Raw genomic sequence first — 24061 nt, 5'->3', positions numbered from 1 at the left:
GTCACTTTGAGCTAGAAATACATTTTAGCAGTTCAAAAAATCTTGATGACTAGAAATGTTGCCATCCGCAAGATTTAGGAACTGTCCATGCTAAAATGTATTTATTGAATTCCTGAAAAAACGTTGTCTGGAAAAAAAAGAGCCACAAAGCCACAATAGGTTCATTAGGTCAAGTCTGCTCTTCTGCTGATGTCACAGAAGGTTGGAGAAGGCCTCAACTTGACCACTCCTGGTGAGATGGATTATCACTGTTATTAATAGTGGATGCATACTTTGTTTGGTCTCCTCTATGAAGTGGGAAAGACTTTAACCAGAGACACGGGAAAAAGTTTCAACCACAAAAAGCAGCCTCACAGAACAAGTTCCAAATAACCACAGAGCAGAGATATTCACAATAACTAAATACTTACCCGTTTTTCAAATCAGTACACACTTATCTGATAACTGTAATACATATGGCTTTGACATATATATATATATATATATATTATTAATTATTTTTTTTAACCATCTCAGAGCTTCATTACATTGACATACTCGCCCATCTCAATTCGACTTGCATGTTAATAGTAACTGAGCCAGAGGTCTACGACGTGCACTGAGTGGAGTTGAACTGATACCTAAGCATGTTTAGCGTGCTTAGCTTCTGTGAGATTGCTTCACTCATATTTCACTCCAATATGATCAAGACGGGGGGACACGTCTTCGAGAGAACCCACGTTTGAGAGGAGAGAAGAGGAGAGAGAGAGAGAAACGGGAAAAGTTGTATTTGTATTGTCTACAGATTGTGTGGGTACATATGTTTTATGTCTCCCTTTGTCTGTGTAAGAAACGCATGCACACAGGTCAATCCCTTTCACTAGCGCGCCACTCAATGACAAAAAAAAGACAACAACAGGCCCCGTGTGAACGCTGAGAACAGGTTCTGAGTTTCAGGAGCTTTGAAGGGGAGTTTGTCAGGAAACGGAGAGGAGACTGTACAGGTAGCCATGCGTCAATACGACAGTCTGTTACACCGCTATATCATATAGGTTCTCACCATCATATTGATCATATGATATGTAAACGGAGGAGAGGGTCCAGGTTGGTATGAGCCAACTTCCTTTCTGAGGACCAGGCAGTCCACCACCTAGCTAGGTCTTTCACACTCAATTCCATAGCTGTTAGTGGTTGAGTCGAAAAAAGAATTGCAGTCCCAATGAATGCAAATTCGTCAGCAGCGTTGAACTGTGCAGTTTTAGCTTTATAGATGTTACATCCAAGATTTGTAAATTATATGAATCATTCAGACAAGTATAAAACAGTTACTTCTTATATAGATATGAGTATGAAACAAATAAGAGTCACAGCTTTTCTGTATCACTGTAATCTATGTACGTAACATACCCATAGTGAAGGTATGTATCGTTGTATAAAAATGGTTTACCAAAATCATTTGAGAAGTGTGTCTAAAAAAGTGTAAACTCTTTACGCCTAAAACGAGGCAGTAATACTATCATCCGTTTAAAGTAGAACTACAAGCCTGCTTGTTGAACAGACATTTGCAGTAAAATCTGGATGGAGAACGACCTGGTTCCCAGAAGGGATAGCTGGAAGATACAGCTCTGGACTGCCACCATGGGCTCTTTGTTTGTACCTGTTGATAACCGTTGCCCGTTTTCTTCTTCGGTGTTTCCGGCACAGGGACGATGGTGCCACTGTATGCAGTCTTGCCGAAGGGAGGCATTTTTTGGGTCATCGATTTGACGTTATTTACATCAAGCACCACCTTGGTTCTCTCTGGCTTCGGGGAAGCAGGTTCTGGGCTTGGCAGCTCTTTCTTCGGTGCAGGTTTGAGGAAGGGAGGAACTTTGATGACAACTGACTCTCTTGGTTTGACTTTAGTGATCTCGGTTTTCGCTTCCTTAACCTTTGTGACCTCGGTTTTTACTACTTTAACTTTGACTTCGGTTTTTGCTACCACTACTTTGGTTTCTGCTTTTGCTGGTTTCACTTTGCTGACCACAGTTTTTTCTACTTTAACTTTAGCGACGTCTTTTTTGGGCTGGGCTTTAGTGGTTTCAGGTTTTGCTGCTTCGGTTTTGCCATGAGCTTTTTTGTCACTGGCTCTTTTGCCATTACCACTCACTTTCTTATCCTCAGTGGTTTTACCATTGCCATTACCACTCACTTTCTTATCCTCAGTGGTTTTACCATTGCCAGTACCACTCACTTTCTTATCCTCAGGGGTTTTACCATTGCCATTACCACTCACTTTCTTATCCTCAGGGGTTTTACCATTGCCATTACCACTCACTTTCTTATCCTCAGGGGTTTTACCATTGCCATTACCACTCACTTTCTTATCCTCAGTGGTTTTACCATTGCCATTACCACTCACTTTCTTATCCTCAGGGGTTTTACCATTGCCATTACCACTCACTTTCTTATCCTCAGGGGTTTTACCATTGCCATTACCACTCACTTTCTTATCCTCAGGGGTTTTACCATTGCCATTACCACTCACTTTCTTATCCTCAGCGGTTTTACCATTGCCATTGACCTTGGAATTACCATTTACTTTCTTCTCAACTATAGGTTTGGCATTGCCATTGATTTTGGCCTCACCATTTACTTTCTTCTCAACTATAGGTTTGGCATTGCCATTGATTTTGGCCTCACCATTTACTTTCTTCTCAACTATAGGTTTGCCATTTACTTTTTTTTCGCCTTTTTTCGCAGCAGGTGTGGGCTTGGCCACTGGTGTGACTGTAGTGGGTTTGATCTTGTTCAGGAGGACTTCAATTGCAGTAGGTTTGGCTTTGGCTGGTTTGGCCGGGTAAAGCTTGGCTTTGCTGGGCTTGGTGGCAGCAGGTACAGCTTTAGCTGGTTTGGCTGTGGCCTCAAGCTTAGCATGCTCTGCCTTCGCAGGTTTGGTTGAGGCAGGTTTTGCCGACTTAACTACTACAGGTTTGGAAGCCTTAACGACTACAGGTTTTTCTGCCTTAACGACTACAGGTTTTTCTGCCTTAACAACGATAGGTTTGGCCGCCTTAACGACGATAGGTTTGTCCGCCTTAACGACTATAGGTTTGTCTGCCTTAATGACTACAGGTTTGTCCGCCTTAACGACTATAGGTTTGTCAGCCTTAACTACCACGGGTTTGCGTTTGTCAGCATTGCCATTGGCACCCTTCTGTTGTGCATGCGTGTCGGTTGTGTTGTGTTGTAGTTTGTGAGGGTGGGTGTTGAGAGAGAGGAGAGGTAGAGAGATACATTGGGGGTGGGAAGGGATGAAAGCACAGGGGATGGATAGATGGAGAGAGAAAGACAAAGGTGGATGTTTTGAGACAGTGATTTAAAGATGGCTTAGGCTTGGGTGATTTACTGAGACTGTTCTGGCATTACTGGATACAGCAGAATGTGGGCAAAGGTGCTTTACCGTTCCTATAAAGAAAAGTTGTTTCAATGTAGCACTGGAAAGATGGGAACTGAGCATTTTAAAGCCAATTGAAACCTTGACTAATCGGAGCAAGGTAGGAATGGTGCTATGTGCCAATGACAAGACTTAAATTACAACAGGGGACAGTGTAGAATTATATTTTGGAAGTCAATGTAATACAATTTGTAGCCTAATACTCAGCTTGTACAGTGCAATGGATGCTGATCTCTCCAGTAATGCCATTCTCCATATTAAAAAAGCAGCATCTCTGTGCTAATGACAAATGGAGCCTGTGGCTTGCGGAGGCACTGGGGATGTAATGGTCAGGTAAAGCTGTAGCCTCTGATGCACTGAGCCGTCCAACTGCAAGAGAGCTGTGAGCTCATAGCCACAGAGAAGCAGCAGCATTGGGTGTCAGGCGAACAAAAGTTTGTTTTACTGGGGCGTGATCTGATATTTTAACAAGTGAAGAAAATACACAGATGGGAACCGATATATTCAAATTCAGGCAAATACAAAAATATGTACAGTGTGTGTGCATATATGTAGAGAATAGCTCATTGGATATGCAATGGGAAACATGTATATTACACATAATGATATATAGACAACAGAAAAGGGACATTGAAAAACACAGGTATTTAGACAGACAGTTAAACTGAGGCACAGAGAGATTGACAGACAAATGGACAGACAGGGGCATATTTATGCCAGATCCAGGGGAAATGCATAACCATGGATGTACAGGGGGACAGACACATTGATACCTTATATTGACCAAAAGACAGGTAGACCGATTACAAAAGTCAAATATGTGGAAGCATGCAGTAACATTTATACATATGAAAAGCAGAAATGCAGTGGTTAATCCCAGAAAGAATCAGACATGCAAATGATGTTAATACAGACACATCTGATACATGACAGCCCTTTCTCACCCACTGCTGTCTGAGTTGAATAATCCTTCCTTATCCTCAGCTAGTCATTTTGTACAATTGCTCCGTTGTTTTGTCATAACTGAGACTCAAACTGAGACCCAGTGATATGATGTATGTCTACCTTTAATGCCTACTTCATACAAAACATGTACTGCATTAATTAAGTTGTTATTTCCAAGTTGAGGGTAATAATCATATGAGCAATTGCAAAAAATGATAGCAAAATATATAAAGTCCATTGTTTTGTATTCATTCATTTTCCTTCCTTCTCTTGACAGTTGGTCCGGCCCAGTGTGGCCAGAGAATAAGGGAGAGAGGGGCAGTGGGACAGAGAATAAGGGACAGAGGGGCAGTGGGACAGAGAATAAGGCAGAGAGGGGCAGTGTGGCCAGAGAATAAGTGAGAGAGAGGCAGTGTGGCCAGAGAATAAGGGAGAGAGGGGGAGTGGGACAGAGAATAAGGGAGAGAGGGGCAGTGTGGCCAGAGAATAAGGGACAGAGGGGCAGTGTGGCCAGAGAATAAGGGAGAAAGGGGCAGTGTGGCCAGAGAATAAGGGAGAGAGGGGCAGTGTGGCCAGAGAATAAGGGAGAGAGGGGCAGTGTGGCCAGAGAATAAGGGAGAGAGGTGTGTGTGCTGTACCTGGTCCCCCAGTGCCCCCACATTGTAAACATACCTACACATACTCATATATACGACAATGACAACATGTAAATGACATTAATACAACATTAATAACACAATGTTAATACAATGTGATAGGTGAGGTGTAAAGAGGTGATGTCAGAGGACGAGTGGGCATGTGAATGACACCACGAGAAGGGTCGTATTACAGAAGAGAGTAGGGAGAAACAGAGTGACAGGGAGAGAGGCATGGCGACCTAAACTTTATTAATATGATATTGAAAAAATGTAACACGCAAATTTAACTTACAAAAGGGATGTCTTACAGTAAGAAAAAATGATGTCATTCTTTTTTCATGTACTGAGCCTGAACCTTATTTGTCTTCACACCTCTTTCCCTGTGCCTCTCTCTCTCTCCCTCCTTTCCCTCTATTTTGATTCTCTTGCTCCCCTTTTTACCTGTTGAGTGGGGCCCCTTGGTCGGGGGGAGGTGAGGTGGACAGAGGAGGGGGGGGGGGGGGGGGGGGGGGGGCTGTTGTTTCCCCATAATAATAGAGGTACTCATGGTCATCTTACTCCTCATCAAAGTACTGAGAGAGATGGGGGTGTGGCCAAGAGGGTCGTGCAGGCATAGGAATGGAGGCAGTGGAATGAAGGACAGGAGGTGCGAAGAGTGAGTTTCAAAGGCAGAGAAAGGCAGAGAGGGTGGACAGGAAGTCATGAAAGGAGAAGTGAAGGGGGAAATATGGTGGGGATGAGCGCGTTGGAAAAGAAAAGAAAAGCAATGTTTTTCGATTCATTAGGACTCCATGTGTTGATTAATGTCTGGAGAGCTATTAATGGAGACACACGGAGGATCTTGATGAATGAGAAAACAAACGCAATGAATAAAACCACACCGATTTATATTCATTCCACAGCACTCATTTCAGCAGCATTTCTAACACATGTTTTCTGTGATTGGTGCAATCCAACGTGATAATTATCCTTATACTCATGAAATTAAATGTAGAGAAGCAGGCTACTTGTATCATCCTCTTTCCCCGACCTTTCTGTCTTCCATTTTGTTCTAAAACAGCCTTTTATTCAAGTTGAGTGCATATCGACTGTGATTCAATGCTTGTGTGTCTATATTGAAATAAGTCTTGCACCAGGATTTCAACAAACACAAACAAATTAAAAACGTCATTCTTCTGATGAGTTTCTCATAAGTTTGCCTGTATTACTGACGTACTACGGCATTGTTTAATGTTGTATTGTTTGTAGTGGTAGAGAAAGGGCTCTGCTTTTATTGAATTCCCTCAGAACACACGTAGGTGAGGGGGAAAGTGGGTAGATACAAACTCATAACGCGAGAGGACAGAGCAGCACTTTGATGACTTCCTGGAGCTGTCGATGGCTGGGGAGGATGAGGCCTCACTGCCTTCAGTGAGCAGAGGGGTTTGTGTGGACATCCCTTCATATCAGTTTATATATTGGGGCTTGGGATAGCAGTATTGTACTGCACTATGCTATCCTGTGTTGTGTTGCACTGGGATGTGTGGTCCTGAGTTGCTTTATGCTGTGGCCGTGATGTTTGAAGTAGCTGGACTGCAAAGAGAGACTCTAGTGACGTGAGCTCCAAGTGGTAAACGTACTATAGAAAACTGTTGTGACTTGTGGTGGCGCATTGGTGAATCCTAATTCCCTTCCAGGTGGCTGTTCAGTGTCTGTGGTGTTTTGCTGTGTAACTCACGTATGTGTTGGGGTCCTGGGACTGGGTCTTGGGTAGAGGGGAGTCACAGTCGGGGCTGTAGTGTTCACAGAAGTCATAAGCAGCCTGAGGGTTGGATGCGATCAGCAGCTGTTGGATATCACCCTGTGGGAATTAGAAAACCAAAAGAAAGCCTCATTGAAATGATAAGTAATATCATTTGAATCAGTTCCTGAGCTGAAAGCAGATCCGCTGCCTTTGAAGGGAGAAGGGTTGATCAGGTTTTTGCTGGACAAACAAGAAGAAGAAGAACATGAAGGTTAACGAAGAACATTGCAGTCATTGTGAGAGGTTCAGCTTGGTAATGCCATAACATGGTAGCCTATTTACTGAAGCAGATCTTAATGAAAGTGCTACCATTACAACAGACAGTAATGGTAACCGTGTCCCGGGAGACTCCACATTCCTGGCCCCCTTTTCCTTTCAGACCACAAACCTGTAAAAACTTGATCGGTCAAAGAAAGAAGTTAGACCCATTTTCAGTCTTTCTACCTATTCTGTTCAGGAAGGAGAGGAGACGAGAAAAGATAGCAGTCTAATAATATTGGGACAGGTATATCTCTATGGTACTAGTGTCATGTATGTCTCTATGGCCCTGGTGTCATGTATGTCTCTATGGCCCTGGTGTCATGTATGTCTCTATGGCCCTGGTGTCATGTATGTCTCTATGGCACTAGTGTCATGTATGTCTCTATGGCACTAGTGTCATGTATGTCTCTATGGCATTAGTGTCATGTATATCTCTATGGCACTAGTATCATTTATATCTCTATGGCATTAGTGTCATGTATGTCTCTATGGCACTAGTGTTATGTATGTCTCTATGGCACTAGTATCATTTATATCTCTATGGCACTAGTATCATTTATATCTATATGGCACTAGTGTCATGTATGTCTCTAAGGCATTAGTGTCATTCATATCTCTATGGCACTAGTGACTAACTGTGTGACCTCTGACCTGGAAAACCTCATCGTCCAGCAGGCGTGCTCCGAACACGGTGATGCCCTTGGTATCCACCACGGGGCTGTTGCTGCGAGGCAGGGCCCTGGTCATGCGCTTCTTACAGTCCAGGAGCAGGGTGACGTTCTTCTTCGACACAGAGATAGCGATGCGGTGCCACCTACAGGCAGGGAGGAGGTAAAGCACAACTGTGTAATGTGCTGGAGGGGGTTGCTTAATTAATGGAAACCCCAATATGTACAGTGTAAGTTGTACGTGTGTGTGTGTGTGTGTGTGTGAAAAACTTATGGGACCCCCAGCCGTTCCACGTACTTGAACTATTCCAGAGCTAGCACACCAGATTCAACTTGTCAACTAATTATCAAGCCCTTGATAAGTTGGATCGGCGACTTAGTTCAGGGCTACAACAACATTGTGAAACTTCTGAGGGTCCTTGAGGAGAGGTTTGAAAACCACTGTTCTGGGACACTGAGGCTAAATGTGTCAAATCTCATGACAACCCTGCAAGATCTGACTAATCAACAAGATATTCATATGATGTAACGCAGTTGCATAAAACAAAAACAAGCATGCATGCAAACACTGAAAACCGTAGTCCATCAAACAAACCCAGTACACATGCAAATACTGACACAGGCGCACACACACACACACACACACACACACACACACACACACACACACACACACACACACAGAGCCGCGGGACGTGTTTTTACTGACTTGCCGTCGGCCAGGTTGACCCCACTGAAGAGGGGGTAGTCCTCGGGGGCGGGCTTGCCGGTCTGGTCCTCGTACAGGAAGACGGGGGAGCGTCCCAGCTCCACACCCAGCTGCTGGACACCCTGCTCACTGTAGATGGACAACAGGAAGGCCTGGAGGCCCGCATGGGCCTTGACCAGGGCCATGATGGAGAAGTTCTCCGGGAAACGACCTGAAGGGGGGGGCATGAAGGGAGGAAAAGAGGAGAAAGAGGAATGGAGGAAAGAAAGAAGAGGGGAGAGCGAGGCATTGAGGGAAGAAGGACATTAGACACAGGAGAGGGGTAGACGACTGATGACAAATTAGAGTTAGGGGTGTCTAAGTGTAGACAGATGCACATTTTATTGGATCTTAAAGGTGAGGGTTTGAAGGATTGAAGTGTGAACCGCCATAAGAGGTGGGTGTCGAAAAAATCTGAAACCCAGACTAAGAAAATTAGCTTCTGACTTTTCAGGATATCTTTCAACCACATAAGTGCTACTTACAATCCTAGCGCGCTTCAGGGTCTCAGACGATAGTTAGTTGGCCCTTCATTTGTTTAGGCTCTTTCAAAGGCCTTTACATTTCACATGCTCTTGCACGAAATAATTATATGCCTAACGCAAAAGCAATCTAGCACTAAAGCTGCAAAGTTATGGCCCAACTAACCTCCTTTATGGTAATTGTAGGATGGAAATAAACCCTAAAACCGAACAACAATGATAAGAACCACCAAAAGAGACAAAAATAGCAATCATGACACATTACAAAAATAAATTCACAGAATGCACGTGGCATAAATTGTATGCCCCAGTCTGTGTCCATTATTTCAGCAATCCATCCCATTTACAGGTAATGTCGACCACATCTTTCCAAGTCAACCTGAGAGATGAGGTATGTTGAGGCTTCAGTCCAGTTGAGGCCTGGGTCGTGTTCATTAGGGCACCCAACGGAAGGCATTTTAAAGCGCTTTGCAACGGAAAACAAAAATGAACATTTCTTATTAGGAAAGTTCATGTAGTCCCTCCCTGTTTGAATCCGTTTTCTTCCGAACAGGGCCCTAGTTAGACATGGATATAGAGGTACTGTACCTGAGAAGAGCTGATTGGTGGGGGCAGAGATCTGGGCCTTCTTGGTGATGCGGTAGGCGTGGTCAGCGGAGCCGGCACGGCGGGAGGTGCAGAAGCCTGGAACCTTCCGCACCCCTTCGGGGAGAGAGGGCAGCTGCAGCATCCGCAACACATCCACTGGATCTGAGAAGAGACGGAGAAAGAGAGAGAGAGAGAGAGAGAGAAAGGGTTAATAGACAAAACTGAATGGAGTTATGGTCGTGATCCTTTGTTACAGCTTCATGAATGGACTCTATCATGATATAGCTTTTACATTGAAACCAATTGACTAGAATCACCTTACATATAATAATATGTTTCTTTATAGGTTGTGGTCTGAGACCCACCACCACAGACAACAACCATTCCAGTAAGATTTGTAGATTCAATATTAGGCCTATATCCTACACCTACACTCATCCAGAGGTCAAAGTATCATAGACATAATTATTTCTGTAAGAAAAATACATGCAAAACATTTTTACGGCAATAGAAGGTCCCCAAGTCTAGTCCACCATCTATCTAACCTGAGGAACAGGCTCCTCTATTCAACCAGTGTCTGTCAAGCAAATATAACAAGTACCATAAATGGGATAGTGCTGAGTCATGGAAGTCTGTGCAAACAGAATAAACCGACCGCAGACATCACCACCAATCTCACATCCTGCCTCCATACCAGGTATGACTGTCTGTCACCCATACTTTGCTTGGCTGAACCAATGGGCTGACTCCTCAGGGCCAGTTTCCCAGGCCTAAACCAATGGGCTGGCTCCTCAGGGCCAGTTTCCCAGGCCTAAACCAATGGGCTGACTCCTCAGGGCCAGTTTCCCAGGCCTAAACCAATGGGCTGACTCCCCAGGGACAGTTTCCCAGGCCTAAACCAATGGTCTGACTCCTCAGGGCCAGGTTCCCAGGTCTACATTAAGCCTACATCTGGACTAAAAAGCACTTTCAATAGAGATTCTCCATTTAGCATACCCTTTAGCTAAGACTAGGCTTAATCTGGGAAACTGGCCCTCACTCAATGTGCCACGTTGAACCTGTCTATTCTGCCCAAGTAAGAATTGGTTGGATAAGATGTGGAAATCTACAGCCTTATTCAATCAAACCAGGAAACAGAGTTTCTGAGATAAGTCAAACAACGTCTTGCGATGCAAGAAGGCATGCTTGAATTCATGTACTCAACAAAGCACTTATTACTTCCAACATGCTCTATTACCTAGCAGGATAAATCGTTTAGACTCCACCCAGTTACCAATTTAGCCGGAATGGGGCACTTGGTTGGTTCAGGAATGTGACTAAGTTCCTAGACACTCCAACAAGAGAGCAGTGTGTACAGCCTAAACAAGTTAAAGTACTCCCATCTTTCTTCACTATGTTTCAGTGGAGGGACTTTTCTCAAGGTTGTATTATTGCAGTCAAGAGTTGGTCTTGGCTGCCCTGTCTGTGTTCGAGACGCTAGGTCCATTTTTTCTATACCGTTAGTGGGCGGCAACGTTTCATTTGTAGCACACCCTGCAGTGACACTAGTCCTAATATCCTTATGATGCCAGTCAAGCATTTTACAGGCAGGAAGTATTGGAATGACTGAATTACCACAGACTTTAATGTTGCCATTACATTAAAAAAAAAAACAGTAAGCCACATTTACTATAAGCCATTTCCTGCCACTTTAATGAATAGCACTTTGAAACGAAAGAGAAAAGCAATCCTAGCCTGGAATAGGAATGTATCTTTTGATCATTGAAAAATGCCCCCAAACAAAGCACATTCATATGTAATGATATGATACTCTTATTCCCATAAGCCAGTCTGTACTCTGTATTGGAGTCTCAATGTAAAATTAACTGGACCATATGATATTATATCATTTTCATCACAATGATCCAATCCAGGCTAATTGTGTTTAGGTCACACCCTGCTAGCAACATGTTTGAAGGCCTCAGATGACAATATTTATGGTGAACTCTCAAATGGCGCGTTAATATTGACTCAGAGAATCGGGCCCACAGTCTGTTAGCAGCACACTAACTGAGAGAGAGAGAGGGAAAAGGAGGGATCAACGGTGTAGCAGAGGGGGAATTCTCTACAGACAGAGAGAGTGGGAGAGTGATACTGTAATGCCCAATTAACTCTCCAAAACAGGAACTGGGATAACGAGCCGTGGGGAGAGAGCGAAGGAGAAAGAGAGAGGATGAGAGCGACAGTGAGAGAGGGACGAGAGCGAAAGGGGACGAGAGAGGGGGGAGGAGAGAAACCGCGACAGCACGGCCTGTGTCAGACTCCACCGCAGGATCACGCACACAATGAACACCTCTGTCTCGGCCCGCTCACCGCTGCTCTGCTCAATGGGCCCTTCCTGTCAGTAGGCCTTGGGAGAGGAGAACGAACCAAAATATAACTTCAGAAATACACAACCCCCCCCCCCAAAAAAAAACAAACACGGGACAAGGAGCGGAAAATATGGAGCTAGACGGGGTTAGACAAGGCAGGCACGCAGGCAAACCCCCGCTTTCTCTTTGCCTGCTTTCTTTCTTCTCTTGCCCTCCCCTTTAACCACTCACGTATGGTCACAGTGTAGAGACCACCCTGTACGCAGCGTCACTAAATGGGAGTGCCGGGTGTGTCAAGGGAGTTAACACCCTGTGCTGCAAATGAGAATCATTCTGTTGTCCTTCACGTTGCTTTATTCACAGCAACATAGTAAAACAAAACGCGATGTGTTATTGTCACATACACCGGATAGTGAGCTACAGTGATTATGGAATCACATATGCAGGCCTAATTATGAAGAAAAATGATTCATATATAGCACTATGCCCAATCAAAACTATTCTAAATGTAAGACAATTGGGAGATATAGTGCAACGTAATGAAGTGCAGGTAAAGAAATATGATTTGATTGATTTGAAACAGGAGCTGGGCGGCTGCTTTATTAATGTAATTAACTTAATTGACCACTAGATGGGGCTAGGTCAGACACTGAACTCTCCTGACGGCTGTCAGAAAGGAAGGTGAAAAGTGACAGAACGCTCAGATAGAAAAGTACTGTGTAGAGCAGACGTGATTGTCTGTCAGGTAGAATAAGGACTCCTGTTAGCTCTATTCATTACATTTCTATCTGCAGTTGCATGTCTTATTTCACCCTCAATTATTTCCAAGGGTATAATTAACGTTAAAATACAAACAATATATTGGGGGTGAAAAGCAATCTATGCCTTGATAGGATGGCATAAAACACTGATGGATATAGCCTACTGTTTCATTGTATTCATGACAGAATGCACACTGTACAGCACACACACACACCAATAAAACCATTCAACAGTGTTCATAACTGATAACAGTTTAAACACTGAGTCCATACATCCAGGCCAATACATCTTTGACCATAAAACAGCTAACTGACCCAAACACCAACTGTCCAAACACAGAGGCTGGGAACAGACACTGTTGAAGGAGACTAGGAGACATGACAACACACACGCTGAACAGAGCCCTTTGAAACCACTGCAGACCAGATCAGTCACACTCCAGATGACCCTCTAGACTTTTGTAACACTGTCCAACGTTAAACAAGGAGGGTGAGAACCAGGACTGAGGAGCGTTCTTCACCTCACCCCGTGAGTAACCTCTTGTTTCCCGCCTCCACCCCCGCTCCTTTCACTCTTTCTTCTGGGGCCTCCTCGTAAGGCTCCAAATACCAGACAGACCCGCAGCCTGACACCTTGACCTCTGACCTTTACTGCCACACCAAACGGACATTGTTAGAGAGAGAGAGACGGTGAGAAAAACAAAGAGAGAGAGAGACAACAGAAAAGAGTTGCAGACAGGATGGAATGAGAAGGAGACAAAAATAGGATGAGAAAAGAGATAAAACATAGATAACATGGAAGAATATTCTTGCCTTCGAAAAAGAACCCAGACCAAATCTAAGTTGGTCCTCGATTTCCTCTCTTTGAACTCTCACTCTATCGTTCTCTCCAGCCAACCACAACAGTTAGGCATGTGTGTTCAGCTCAGGCTGGAGGTTAGGCCTATAATTTGTATCATTCTCTATAGTTATAATGTATTTATAATCATTCATGTACACAGACAGAAAATCCATTATAACCACCCGCACTATAAAAAGGAGTTATTGAGACATATGATATACATATATTTATATACAATTCCGATATAATATGAAAGACTGCACAACTTGTCACTGCGGTGGAGATTTCAAAGTGAGGTAAAATGTTTGGAAGAGTTGCCTGGGGTTAAAGTGTTAGAGACGACTGAAGATTGACGAACTCAACCTCAAGTTGAGAAACTTCTAACGACGTCTAACCGTCAAACCATTCCACAAAACCACTGATGAAACTTTGCCATGTCATACAATTAAAGAAACCACCTGTCGTCTGTCATGTTCATGCAGTGTTGGGCACGATCAGCGTTTCAAACAGCCTAGCTAACACACCTCCATGTCTGCTCCTAATATGGTCATGGGTGTCTCCAAACACGTTTCATTCGACAGAGACGTTACTAGACAGGAGATCACATTATCAGACAATTTGTTGTAGCCCCTGACTACAGCTTAGGTCTAACCTAGTAACGGCTGCACTTCCTTTAGTCCGAAGCCTGCAGCCTCTGGGAAAAAAACATTCAGTAGAGTAGAAGATCACAATAGGTGCTATAAAGAAGATCACAAGTCAACGCCACAAAACGTGACATAGGAAAACCCTCATTCTTCTGCGTATGGGATCGTACCCTCAAGCAACTCCGGGTGAATGGTAGGGTAAGACAAGCAGGACAGCATGGTGGACAGTGGTAAATCGCAGCTCGTTCTGTTTAATATGAAGCTAGTGAGGAGGTGGACTAGCTATAGCCTGGTTAAAACAGACTTGAGTGCTACGTTCACTGATGTTTTACTTCGAACGTAGCGGTCAGTCTGGTTTAACCAGGCTAGGAAGATTTGAACCTAACCATTGCCCTACGCTACAAAAAGTAGCGCTACCCCCCGACCGGCAGTTCTACCGCAGAGTGCCAACGTGGACCGTGACGAATGTTCAGCCAGTTCAGTTCAGCCAGTGACTCAGTTGGGCCTAGGACAGGATTAGCCCTTAAGGGAGGATACCCGGACCACAATATGATAGGCCTTGGTGGCCTACTAAAACATACAAGCCCAAGACAGCCGCTGCCAAATAAAGAACTGAAGCAAAGTTGGAAGGCTAAGATACTGCACATGTCTTCTTGACAGTTAGGCCTAGTATCCAACAGAAGCACGAGCAAGAATCCCAACTCAGGGAGTAACAACTTAGTGCCTTTCCATGTTAAACACATGGCTGAACTTGTCCCACATCCTAACCAGGGGATCCACAACTCTGTTTTACATGTAAGTCCAAACGTAATGCCTTTTATAGATATACAACATAAACTGTTGTCACTTTGTAATGTTACATAGCTGCCATAACCATGAGTCTGACTGGTAACCAGTGTTTTACCCAATAAATTACTGAGAGTTTATACACAGAGTGTGCGACTCTCTTGATTTAAAAAAAATAAAAACAGTGAAATCAAACCAGACTTTAGCAAAGTATACCAAAGAGCTTAAACCCCATTTACCACTGAGACTAGGAATGGTGATAAAGTCAGCCTTGTTAAATAGTGCTGTGGAACTATGCAGATTACAGAACAATAAGGTATCATCATCGTTTATGGAGACCCTTGGAAACAGCCAATCCGAATTGGGGAAATCCCATTCAGTAAAATCACCTAGCATTTTGACATGTTTATCGGTGAACATTGTCTCGAATTCGAACATCATGTGAGGTGGGAGACGATGGCAGGCTATGATTTTTCATCTCTAAATGGCCCACTATGTTATATGAAGGGGGTCAGGGGTGATATAGACCGTACAAGCAGCCATTTAAACACAGAAACTGTCTGGATTCCCGGTGAATTGTCCACAAAAGCAACCATACATTGTGAAAATCATAGGTCTCTAAAACACTTATCGTGATCAAAAACAACACTAAAATAGCAAGAGAATTCTAGATGACTAGGTCCATAAATTCTAACTACAGTTCCGGATTAGACTGTACAATAGCAGAATGCATGATCTGTCATTTCTATTCTTACATCTCATGCATGTCCCACTAATGGACAGCTGAGGCCTTCAAACATATGTAAAATATTGCCCGTCTGAAATAATTGATACAAATCTACATGCAAAATTACCCATCTGAGTTCCCGGACACTCCAACACACTTCCTACAACCAGGGAAATGACAGTGATTAGTCTACCAGGAACAGTAGGTCTAGACTGACACTGTATGATTACGCTTTGGCACACTTTGGCAAGTCAATTTTCAGAAAACCCTTGAAGGAAAGATGTCTAACTATCTGTCTCGCAAAACCCAAATCATCTCCTCAAAAGCAGAGCGCGGAAAGTGCCTCTAGTCTGACGGGGTCTAGTCTGATGGGGTCTAGTCTGATGGGCTACTGCGGTTAGTCTGACATTTATGGTGGGCGGCGACGTGAACTGGGCAGGCCCTTTTTGACACTGCAAGATTTCGGATTTACAGCTTTACATGGTTGATACGCAGTTAGGGCCTTGGGTCGTGCACGTTTCACATCTACAGTATGGCCGCGGTCTGGGCCAAGCCCTACGTCTACGTCTGGGTGTGCGGAGTGGGATGTGGGCAACTGGGGGGTGTGGGTTCATGACACATCGTGGATGACTTGATGCCCCTTTGGTTTTTCTTTGTGGGCTCTTGACCAACCCTGAACCACTCATCAACTCCAATGATAAGTGAACGGAGGAGACGGACACCTCTCATGGTACACTAACACTAGGCCCTTGTGACTGAACAGTTTCTCCTAGGTAGCGTGGTGGTCTGACGAGATCTCCACCACCGCTGCTTCCTGTTGGAGGCAGCTAAAAGCGGCTACGGTACTGCTCAACTTCAGGGACAACATGCAACTGGACAAAAGCAACAAGCATGCCAAGGCAAGGAGAGAAAGTGGGAGAGGGGAAGAGAGAGTGAGAGCGAGAGAGAGCGAGAGAGAGCGAGAGAGAGCGAGAACAAGAAATATGTGAATAATATGTCCCACGTGGGGAAAAAAGACAAGACAAAAGGACAATAAAGGAGACAGGTATCCAGTTGCAGAGTACACATAGATGAATACTCAGACGTATGTGCACCCACAAGCATGCCTGTGGCATAGGCTGAGAACAAATAGCCAGGGCCCTACTAATCGGCCCCACAGTGGCTCTATTCACTACCTCTGTGACTGCTAGGGGGAGGAAGAGTGCGAGAGCGCAGGGGAAAGAGGGTGTCAGTGAGGGAAGGTGTTTTGTTTGGAATATGTGAGACAGACCGTTCTTTGAGAATGATTGCTTTGAAATTAGGTTGAGGAACATCCATGTTAAGAAAATATTGCCCACATATTTTGTTCATTTACAAAACCCTGCTTTCATTCCTTGTACCCTCTGTGTCTGTCGTGCTATATATGGGCACTTTTTTACCCCAGAGGGATGGGAATAAACAGTAGGGGCAGACCTTCTGGAGGGAGCCACAGCACAGACCATCTCTAATTCGGGTTTTCACTGCCTGGGTGGGGTCCTGTTTTAGTGTTTAGCCTATATCCACATGCCATTTGTGAACATCATAAACCAAGAAGCTATCACGCAGTGGCATGGGTAGTAGCAGGAGTTTGAATGAATGTTTAGATACGGCCTTGTCTTACAAACGTGCGCAAGGACACTTCCGCACAAGTGTGTCTAACTATGGAAAGAAGATTATACCAATCCATCGAATATTCTGTTCGTTGAGAAATTATCATAAAGAGAAAGCACTTCTGAACTTGTCAATTATTTTATGCATTTCTGCAAGCACACTCCATCCATACAGTTCCTAACGTGAGAAAAAAAACAGTCCAAGGTGTCAGAGACACAGAGGTGCACATTCATTTGAAAGGGGCACTTCATCACCCGAAATGTAAAAAAAAAAAATCCATAGGGTTCACAGACGTATAAAAAAACACAACTGTACAAAGCGAACATACACTCCGAGACACATACGCTTTCACTATCCGTACCTCTCTCTCCCCGACTCGTTCTCGCAGAAGCGCACACTCCCGTATAATAACCTATTCATAAAAAGCAAAAATGTTCAGACTTCCTCCTCCAAAATACACACAGCAGTCGGACGACGGGAAAATGCAATCGGCTCGGCAATCTGAAATTCGTACTCGAGCCAAGGAAAACAGAAGAGTGCAGACATTATGTTACAAACCCCCCTCCGTACACGCCAGCATCTATTCCCGCTTAAAACGCCTAGGGCATTAAAGCGTAATTAACCAAAACTGAAGAATAAAGTCGCATTCATTCAATGTCGCACCTGAAGAGAACAGCTATGTGTTTTGAAAATGTTGGCTATATTAATATATTACATTGCCAATATCTTGCAAGAAGTTTCCCATGCAGGCACCACAAGCAGTGCTCTTCTTACGTGGGCCTCATACATTTGGGATAAAGCTCAATATGCATTTGCTATATAAAACCGTAGGATATTATTGTTACGCTATAATATACGAGTGCCTATTATATTAGCATAATAAGGTGTCCCCTTTAATGGTTCAATTGTAGGCCTATTCCAATTGTCCACGATTGTTATTAGTTACCTATGTCCAAATGAATAAATAAATAATTGATAAAAGTTCAATTCTACGGAAGTAACATTTTACTAAGAGCATAACTAGTAGAGTTGTGGGAATGAATGGTACCTCTGTGTTAATTAAACATGACGGAAACATCCAAATGCGCATGTTATAATGTAGTGGTCAATCACGGAATTACCGTCCTGCCTAGAAGACGTTCTTTGACACCAAATTCTTCGAAAAAACATTGACGCTGTTGAATCGTAAAATAAATAGTTATCCATGTATAATTAAAAGTATTATAATCATAACGATAACTGATTAAAAAAGATAAATTATTAGTAGACCTAATTAAAAGTATTGATCGGCTATTGTCGATTAGGGTATTGTTAAGCATAAGCTGTTGTTCGCTTTAAACTGCTTATTGTTCAAAAGGATCACATAAATCAATAATATGATTCAATCATGATACAGTAACTTAATAATAAAAACAATGGTAACTATTTTTAGAAACCGAAAAAAAAAAAAAAAATAGAGGTGACCAATGTAAAACAACGTACGTTATGGGCTATCACAAGCAGGCCTAAAGACAGGATGGAACACAAAACAGCCTTCCATTGTCACAGTACATACACGGTATTACAATGCAAAACCATCCTCACACAACAATAAGAGTGATGAGAGGCGATGGTGATGGGGAGGGGCGGGGTGAACTGGTTAAATATCGAATCAAGTCACCATACAATGTCCAAAGTCATTACTTTTTGACGTTGCCACTGTATATCCACATACCTACATCCAGTAGTGAAGAGAACGATAAATCAGTCGTCAACTCCAAAGTAGCCTATCTCAGTATAATGTCGGCTGCTGAACGCACCGTCCTATCCTATGGCCCCGTCTGGAATGACAAGCGCATCCATGCGCAATGGGCGCATGAGGTTGTCAAAAACTTTCAAAAACCTAACTTAATTCCTCCTTAAAAACCTTTTGCGTTTAAAGCTATTGTCAAATCTAGAATAAAACATTACATTCACAACAACTACAAAACGCTTCTAAATATCCGAAATGGTTGAGCCGTTGGGCTAACTGCAATAGAGCACTGACTGACACCTGTCAGCGCGTTTCACTACGGCCAATTGAGGAAGAAGACAAAGAAAAAAGAAATTGTTTGAGAATAACATTAAATTAGTTATAAACCCTGTTCAGAATGTACTGTTTTGGAGTAATGTTGGCTAGCAGTAGGCTAAACTACCACAGGTAACCTGTAAATCTAAGCTAGAAATCATGCCAAAGAGCATCACTTTTAGAAAGCAAATAGCACGGTACAGTGCTTGACAATTCTGAGATGTGGTACAATATGCATGGCATTTCAGACAAATATTTAGCTACAAAATCTCACTGGAACGCACAAAAATAAAAGCCATTTTACCTGCCCGAGCCACGGGTAGTTGGCACAGCGCGAGCACCAGGGTTACCAAGGCAAAAGAGGAAAAGTCCAAGCGCCATGGTCTCCGCTTCTTCCGAAAGGGGCAATCTCGAATATCCATAGTTTTTTAGTTGTTTGACGCTGGACTATAAAGTAGGATATGTTCAAATTAGATATCCTCTCTCACAGAAAGTCAGTCGAAGAGAGTTTCGACTGGACCTCCTGTGAGGCAAAAAAAATAAGAAAAAGGTTCGCCTCTGGAGACGTGTTTTATCTCTCCTTAATCTCCTTAACGCTTCTTTATTAAGTGACCTATATCTACCTATGCTATGTACAAATTTTAAATAGTAAAAGGGGAACGGGCAATAAATATTGATGTTATATCCCTAGTGCTAAAGCTCCATTGAGTCAGCGGAGTGGATATGAGTACCCACCACGGAGAGAGCAGAGAGACCTGAAATCACTCTCTCTCCTTTCTCTTTCTCTCTCCCCCTTCCTACTTTCTCCCGCGAAAAGTGAGGGAGCGTGTGTGTGCGTGCGGAGAGAGAGAATGACTGAGTGGCAGTGGGGAAGGAGGGAGGGAGAGATTGTGCGTAATTACGCGCGCGGCACACGTAGGTTACGTAAACCTGTGCCTTCTTATTAGGGCCAAATTGCTGTCGCGCCTTCTATTTCCTACTTTTCATCCTTGTTTTAGTATCCTTTGCACTGTGCTGCGCTCTCTCCAGGCATATGCTAGATTTTTTTAAATTACGAGCGTCCGTCTGTCTGTCTGTCGGTCAAACAGATTTTTTTCAGTCCCGGTATATCCCGATAAAACAGCCGAACCTTGTAGGCCGGATGGGTCTGCAAAAGCAGTGTAGGAATTGCCGCAGCCAATCATTTCGCTGTCCGAACTCGCACACGAATGTAGTCCACGCCCACATTAAGATGCCTTCGAGCTTCCCGTGCTCCTGTAAAGCCTGATTGGTCAGTCCAACGTGGCGTCAGCGGCTAACCAGGTGCGACAGTGAGAACGTTTATTGCAGAGCAGGCACATTTCTCATGATCATAACTTGAACTTGTCCATTTTCATTCCCACAGCTGTTTTATGACACTGGGGGTTTACATGAGTAGGCTAGATATAACAGGGTTCGGGTTTAGAGTTGGGGTCAGTTCCTTTTTTATTAAAAACATACATTGAATATCAATCCATCCGCTGAATTGACCACTTGAAGCCTACAGGTATGTCATGATGCATGTATGGCACCTTTTATAATGTCTTATAATAATAATCTCACAATGATCTAGACTAAATAACAGACGTTTGAGACAGTTGAAAATTATATGCATTGAAATACATAAAACATTCAAATACATTATAAATGCTTATACATGATTATAACAAGTTATAAAGCTAGCTGGATGCTTTAAGTAAAGTTTAACCAATATTATTATTATATACCTTTTAATGTCATTTTCTGATTGCCACTGATGTTAGTGTTCCCATATTTTTTTCTTAGGCAGGGCAGTGGGCCCCGAAGACAACCAAAATATAGGGCTGCCAACAACAACATTTTCTATCAATATCCATAGTCGTTTTCAGAGTTGATCGTCAGATGGATTGACGGCTACAATGGGAAGTATTTTGTGCTAGTCATTGATGGAAATGGTCAAGTATTCCATCGTAAGTCCATTACAAATGGTTAGAGCTGGAAATCTGCATTGCCTAGATCTGATGATATAGAACCCATGCCCAAAAGTATGTGGACACCTGCTCGTCGAACATCTCATTCCAAAATCAGGGGCATTAATATGGAGTTGGTCCCACCTTTGCTGTTATAACAGCCTCCACTCTTCTGGGAAGGCTTTCCACTAGTTATTGGAACATTGCTGCTGGGACTTGCTTCCATTAAGCCACAAGAGCATTAGTGAGGTCGGGCACTGATGTTGGGAAATTAGGCCTGGCTCGCAGTCGGCGTCCCAATTCATTCCAAATGTGTTAGATGGGGTTGAGGTCAGGGCTCTGTGCAGGCCAGTCAAGTTCATCCACACCAATCTCAACAAACAATTTCTGTATGGACCTCGCTTTGTGCACATGGGTATTGTCATGCTGAATCAGGAAAGGGCCTTCCCCAAACTGTTGTCAGAAAGTTTTAAGCACAGAATCGTCTAGAATGTTATTGTATGCTGTAGCTTCGAGATTTCCCTTCACTGGAACTAATGGGCCTAGCCCGAACAATAAAAAACAGCCCCTGACCATTATTCCTCCTCCACCAAACTTTACAGTTGGCACTATGCATTGGGGCAGGTAGCGTTCTCCTGGCATCTGCCGAACCCAGATTCGTCCGTCAGACTGCCAGATGGTGAAGCGTGATTCATCACTCCAGAGAACATGTTACCACTGCTCCAGAGTCCAATGGTGGCGAGCTTAACACCACTCCAGCCAATGCTTAGCATTGCGCATGGTGATCTTAGGCTTGTGTGCAGCTGCTCGGCCATGGAAACCCATTTCATGAAGCTCCCGACGAACAGTTATTGTGCTGATTTTGATACCAGAGGCCGTTTGGAACTACAGGTATACTTTCGGAACTCGGTAGTGAGTGTGGCAGGGGGTGTCCACATACTTTTGTATATGTATAGTGTAGCAGAGTTAGAGATCACTGGCTGCCTCAATCACCTCCCCTGTGACCTGAAGACAGTTACTCATAGTCTGGGGTCCTGGATCAAGGTTTATTATTTCCAGTTCTGTATACTTTATTTTGTAGTAATGTATATTTCTCGTTTCTTATGTTGTTTGTTTTTTTTATTCTCATTTTTACAGTTAAGTGTATTGAGATGTTTTACATTTGATTTCAATCTGACAACAAGAGAAACGGTATTGCTGAAGAGGTATTCTTTTTTTCCCCCAAAAGTGTCACATCTGCACGTCTTTAACACACGTAGTTTGTCAAAACTGGCGAAGTCTGCGGCCCAGCACTAAAGAAAAAGCCAATCAAATATACTGTTATAATACATCTCAATCGTAAGATGTTCCGTTAATTGCATCTTGCCCCTAATAGTTTTCTTTGAATGAGGAATAACCTTTCATACAAGGTTGTTTCAAAGGGCTGCTAATACTTCTCCCTGTCTATCGTAAACTTAAACGTCCATATTATTCTCTATTTCAAAGTTATCATAAGAACAGATATACCGGTCTGGCTCTATGCTTTGTAAATTGCTGTACGGCAAAACCTGTGTTTAGTACATATCTTTGAACGCAGAGCCAGAGGGCAATAATGAAATATAATCATCCTTTGATGTTCTTTGCCTCTTTCTCACTCCCTCCCTCTCATTTCTCCCCTATTTTTTACTTTGAGTCTCTGAAGGCAAAAAAGTTGATATTTTGTGGTATTTTGACCATCCCACCTCTCAGTCCCAATCACTCGTGTCTCGACTGGATGCTAGTCTGCAATTCCGAGGACTAAGTAAGGGATCATTTAGAAGTAGAAAGGACTAAGGTCTTTTTTTTTATGATTCTGCACACTGGCACTGTCCAGGCTTTTGCATGAAAGGCCTCTTATGAAAACCATGCTCCCCTTTATAAGAAACTATAGGGAAAAGTATAAAAAAATACAATGAAAATAATAATTCATCAGCCAATGTTAATACACTGCTCAATAGTCACCAACCATCAACTATTGCATCCACCAATTATGAATCAGGGATTATATGGCAACAGCGCTCAGACAATATTCATAGCTACCAGCAAGACTACTATTGGAAAACCTAAAAAAGGGACAACCAGAACTCATAATATGAGTTGTGGATTGAAAAAAAAGCTTAGAGCATCTCTGTTCTTGGACAACTGAACGGAACACAATTCCTCATGCAATGGGGTAAACACAATCAAAAATCTCTCCGTGACAATGTTATGGTTTTATTTTGGACTGTAGAGCACATTGGACGCTCTGTGGTCCAAGTGTTTTTGCCCCCTAAAGCCGGAGTGTGGATGCCGCAAGCTGTGAAAAGAGACACCCTAGAGAGAAACTTGGTATGTGTTTGTGCCATGCTCTGCTGGTACACTGTAGCCTAAAGGTTGCTTCCATATTAAAGGCCCCAAAATGCAGATTTTCCTGTGTTTTAAACCAGATTGCACAATAGCTGATGAAACTAAGACTGTAAAAGTGTGAAATCATTTGATCAGTGTTATTTCCGGATAGTTGAAAATACAATGTACACAAGACCTTCTAATCAGCAGGTTTGCATGGGCGGGAGTTCCGGCTTTCCATGGTGACATCACCATGCATTAAATTGGTTACTAGACCAATAACAAAGAGAGTTCCAAACTTCTTTGCCAATAACAGCTAGTTTTCCTTTTTCCCCTGCCCACTCAGACTACGCCCAGAAAAAATCCTAGCAAAATTCTTGCTTGAGAATTTCTTGTTGTTGCCCATTTGAATGGAAATCTATTACAGTAAGGTACTT

The 24061-nt window shown here is 43.2% G+C and overlaps 1 protein-coding gene across 6 annotated transcripts in view; it reads right to left on the bottom strand.

Moving 5' to 3' along the window:
* Nucleotides 1-19893, bottom strand: part of LOC139391994 (collagen alpha-2(XI) chain-like) — a 41255-nt gene extending 21362 nt beyond the window's left edge. For 3 of the 6 annotated variants that reach the window (XM_071139611.1, XM_071139612.1, XM_071139613.1), the window contains exons 1-6: nt 19619-19893; nt 9529-9690; nt 8420-8630; nt 7694-7856; nt 6716-6838; nt 1637-3175 (exon numbers count right to left, since the gene is read on the bottom strand). In XM_071139611.1, the coding sequence (XP_070995712.1) occupies nt 1637-3175; nt 6716-6838; nt 7694-7856; nt 8420-8630; nt 9529-9690; nt 19619-19736 (2316 nt within the window). In that variant the 5' untranslated portion in view covers nt 19737-19893. The remainder of the gene's footprint in view (nt 1-1636; nt 3176-6715; nt 6839-7693; nt 7857-8419; nt 8631-9528; nt 9691-19618) is intronic. The other 3 variants (XM_071139614.1, XM_071139615.1, XM_071139616.1) reach the window with 1 other exon arrangement.
* Nucleotides 19894-24061: the final 4168 nt, after the last annotated feature.

Source organism: Oncorhynchus clarkii, chromosome 32, assembly GCF_045791955.1.
Source record: "Oncorhynchus clarkii lewisi isolate Uvic-CL-2024 chromosome 32, UVic_Ocla_1.0, whole genome shotgun sequence".
In the NCBI taxonomy this organism is placed as follows: Eukaryota; Metazoa; Chordata; class Actinopteri; order Salmoniformes; family Salmonidae; genus Oncorhynchus; species Oncorhynchus clarkii.
This window is presented reverse-complemented; position numbering and strand designations above follow the sequence as displayed.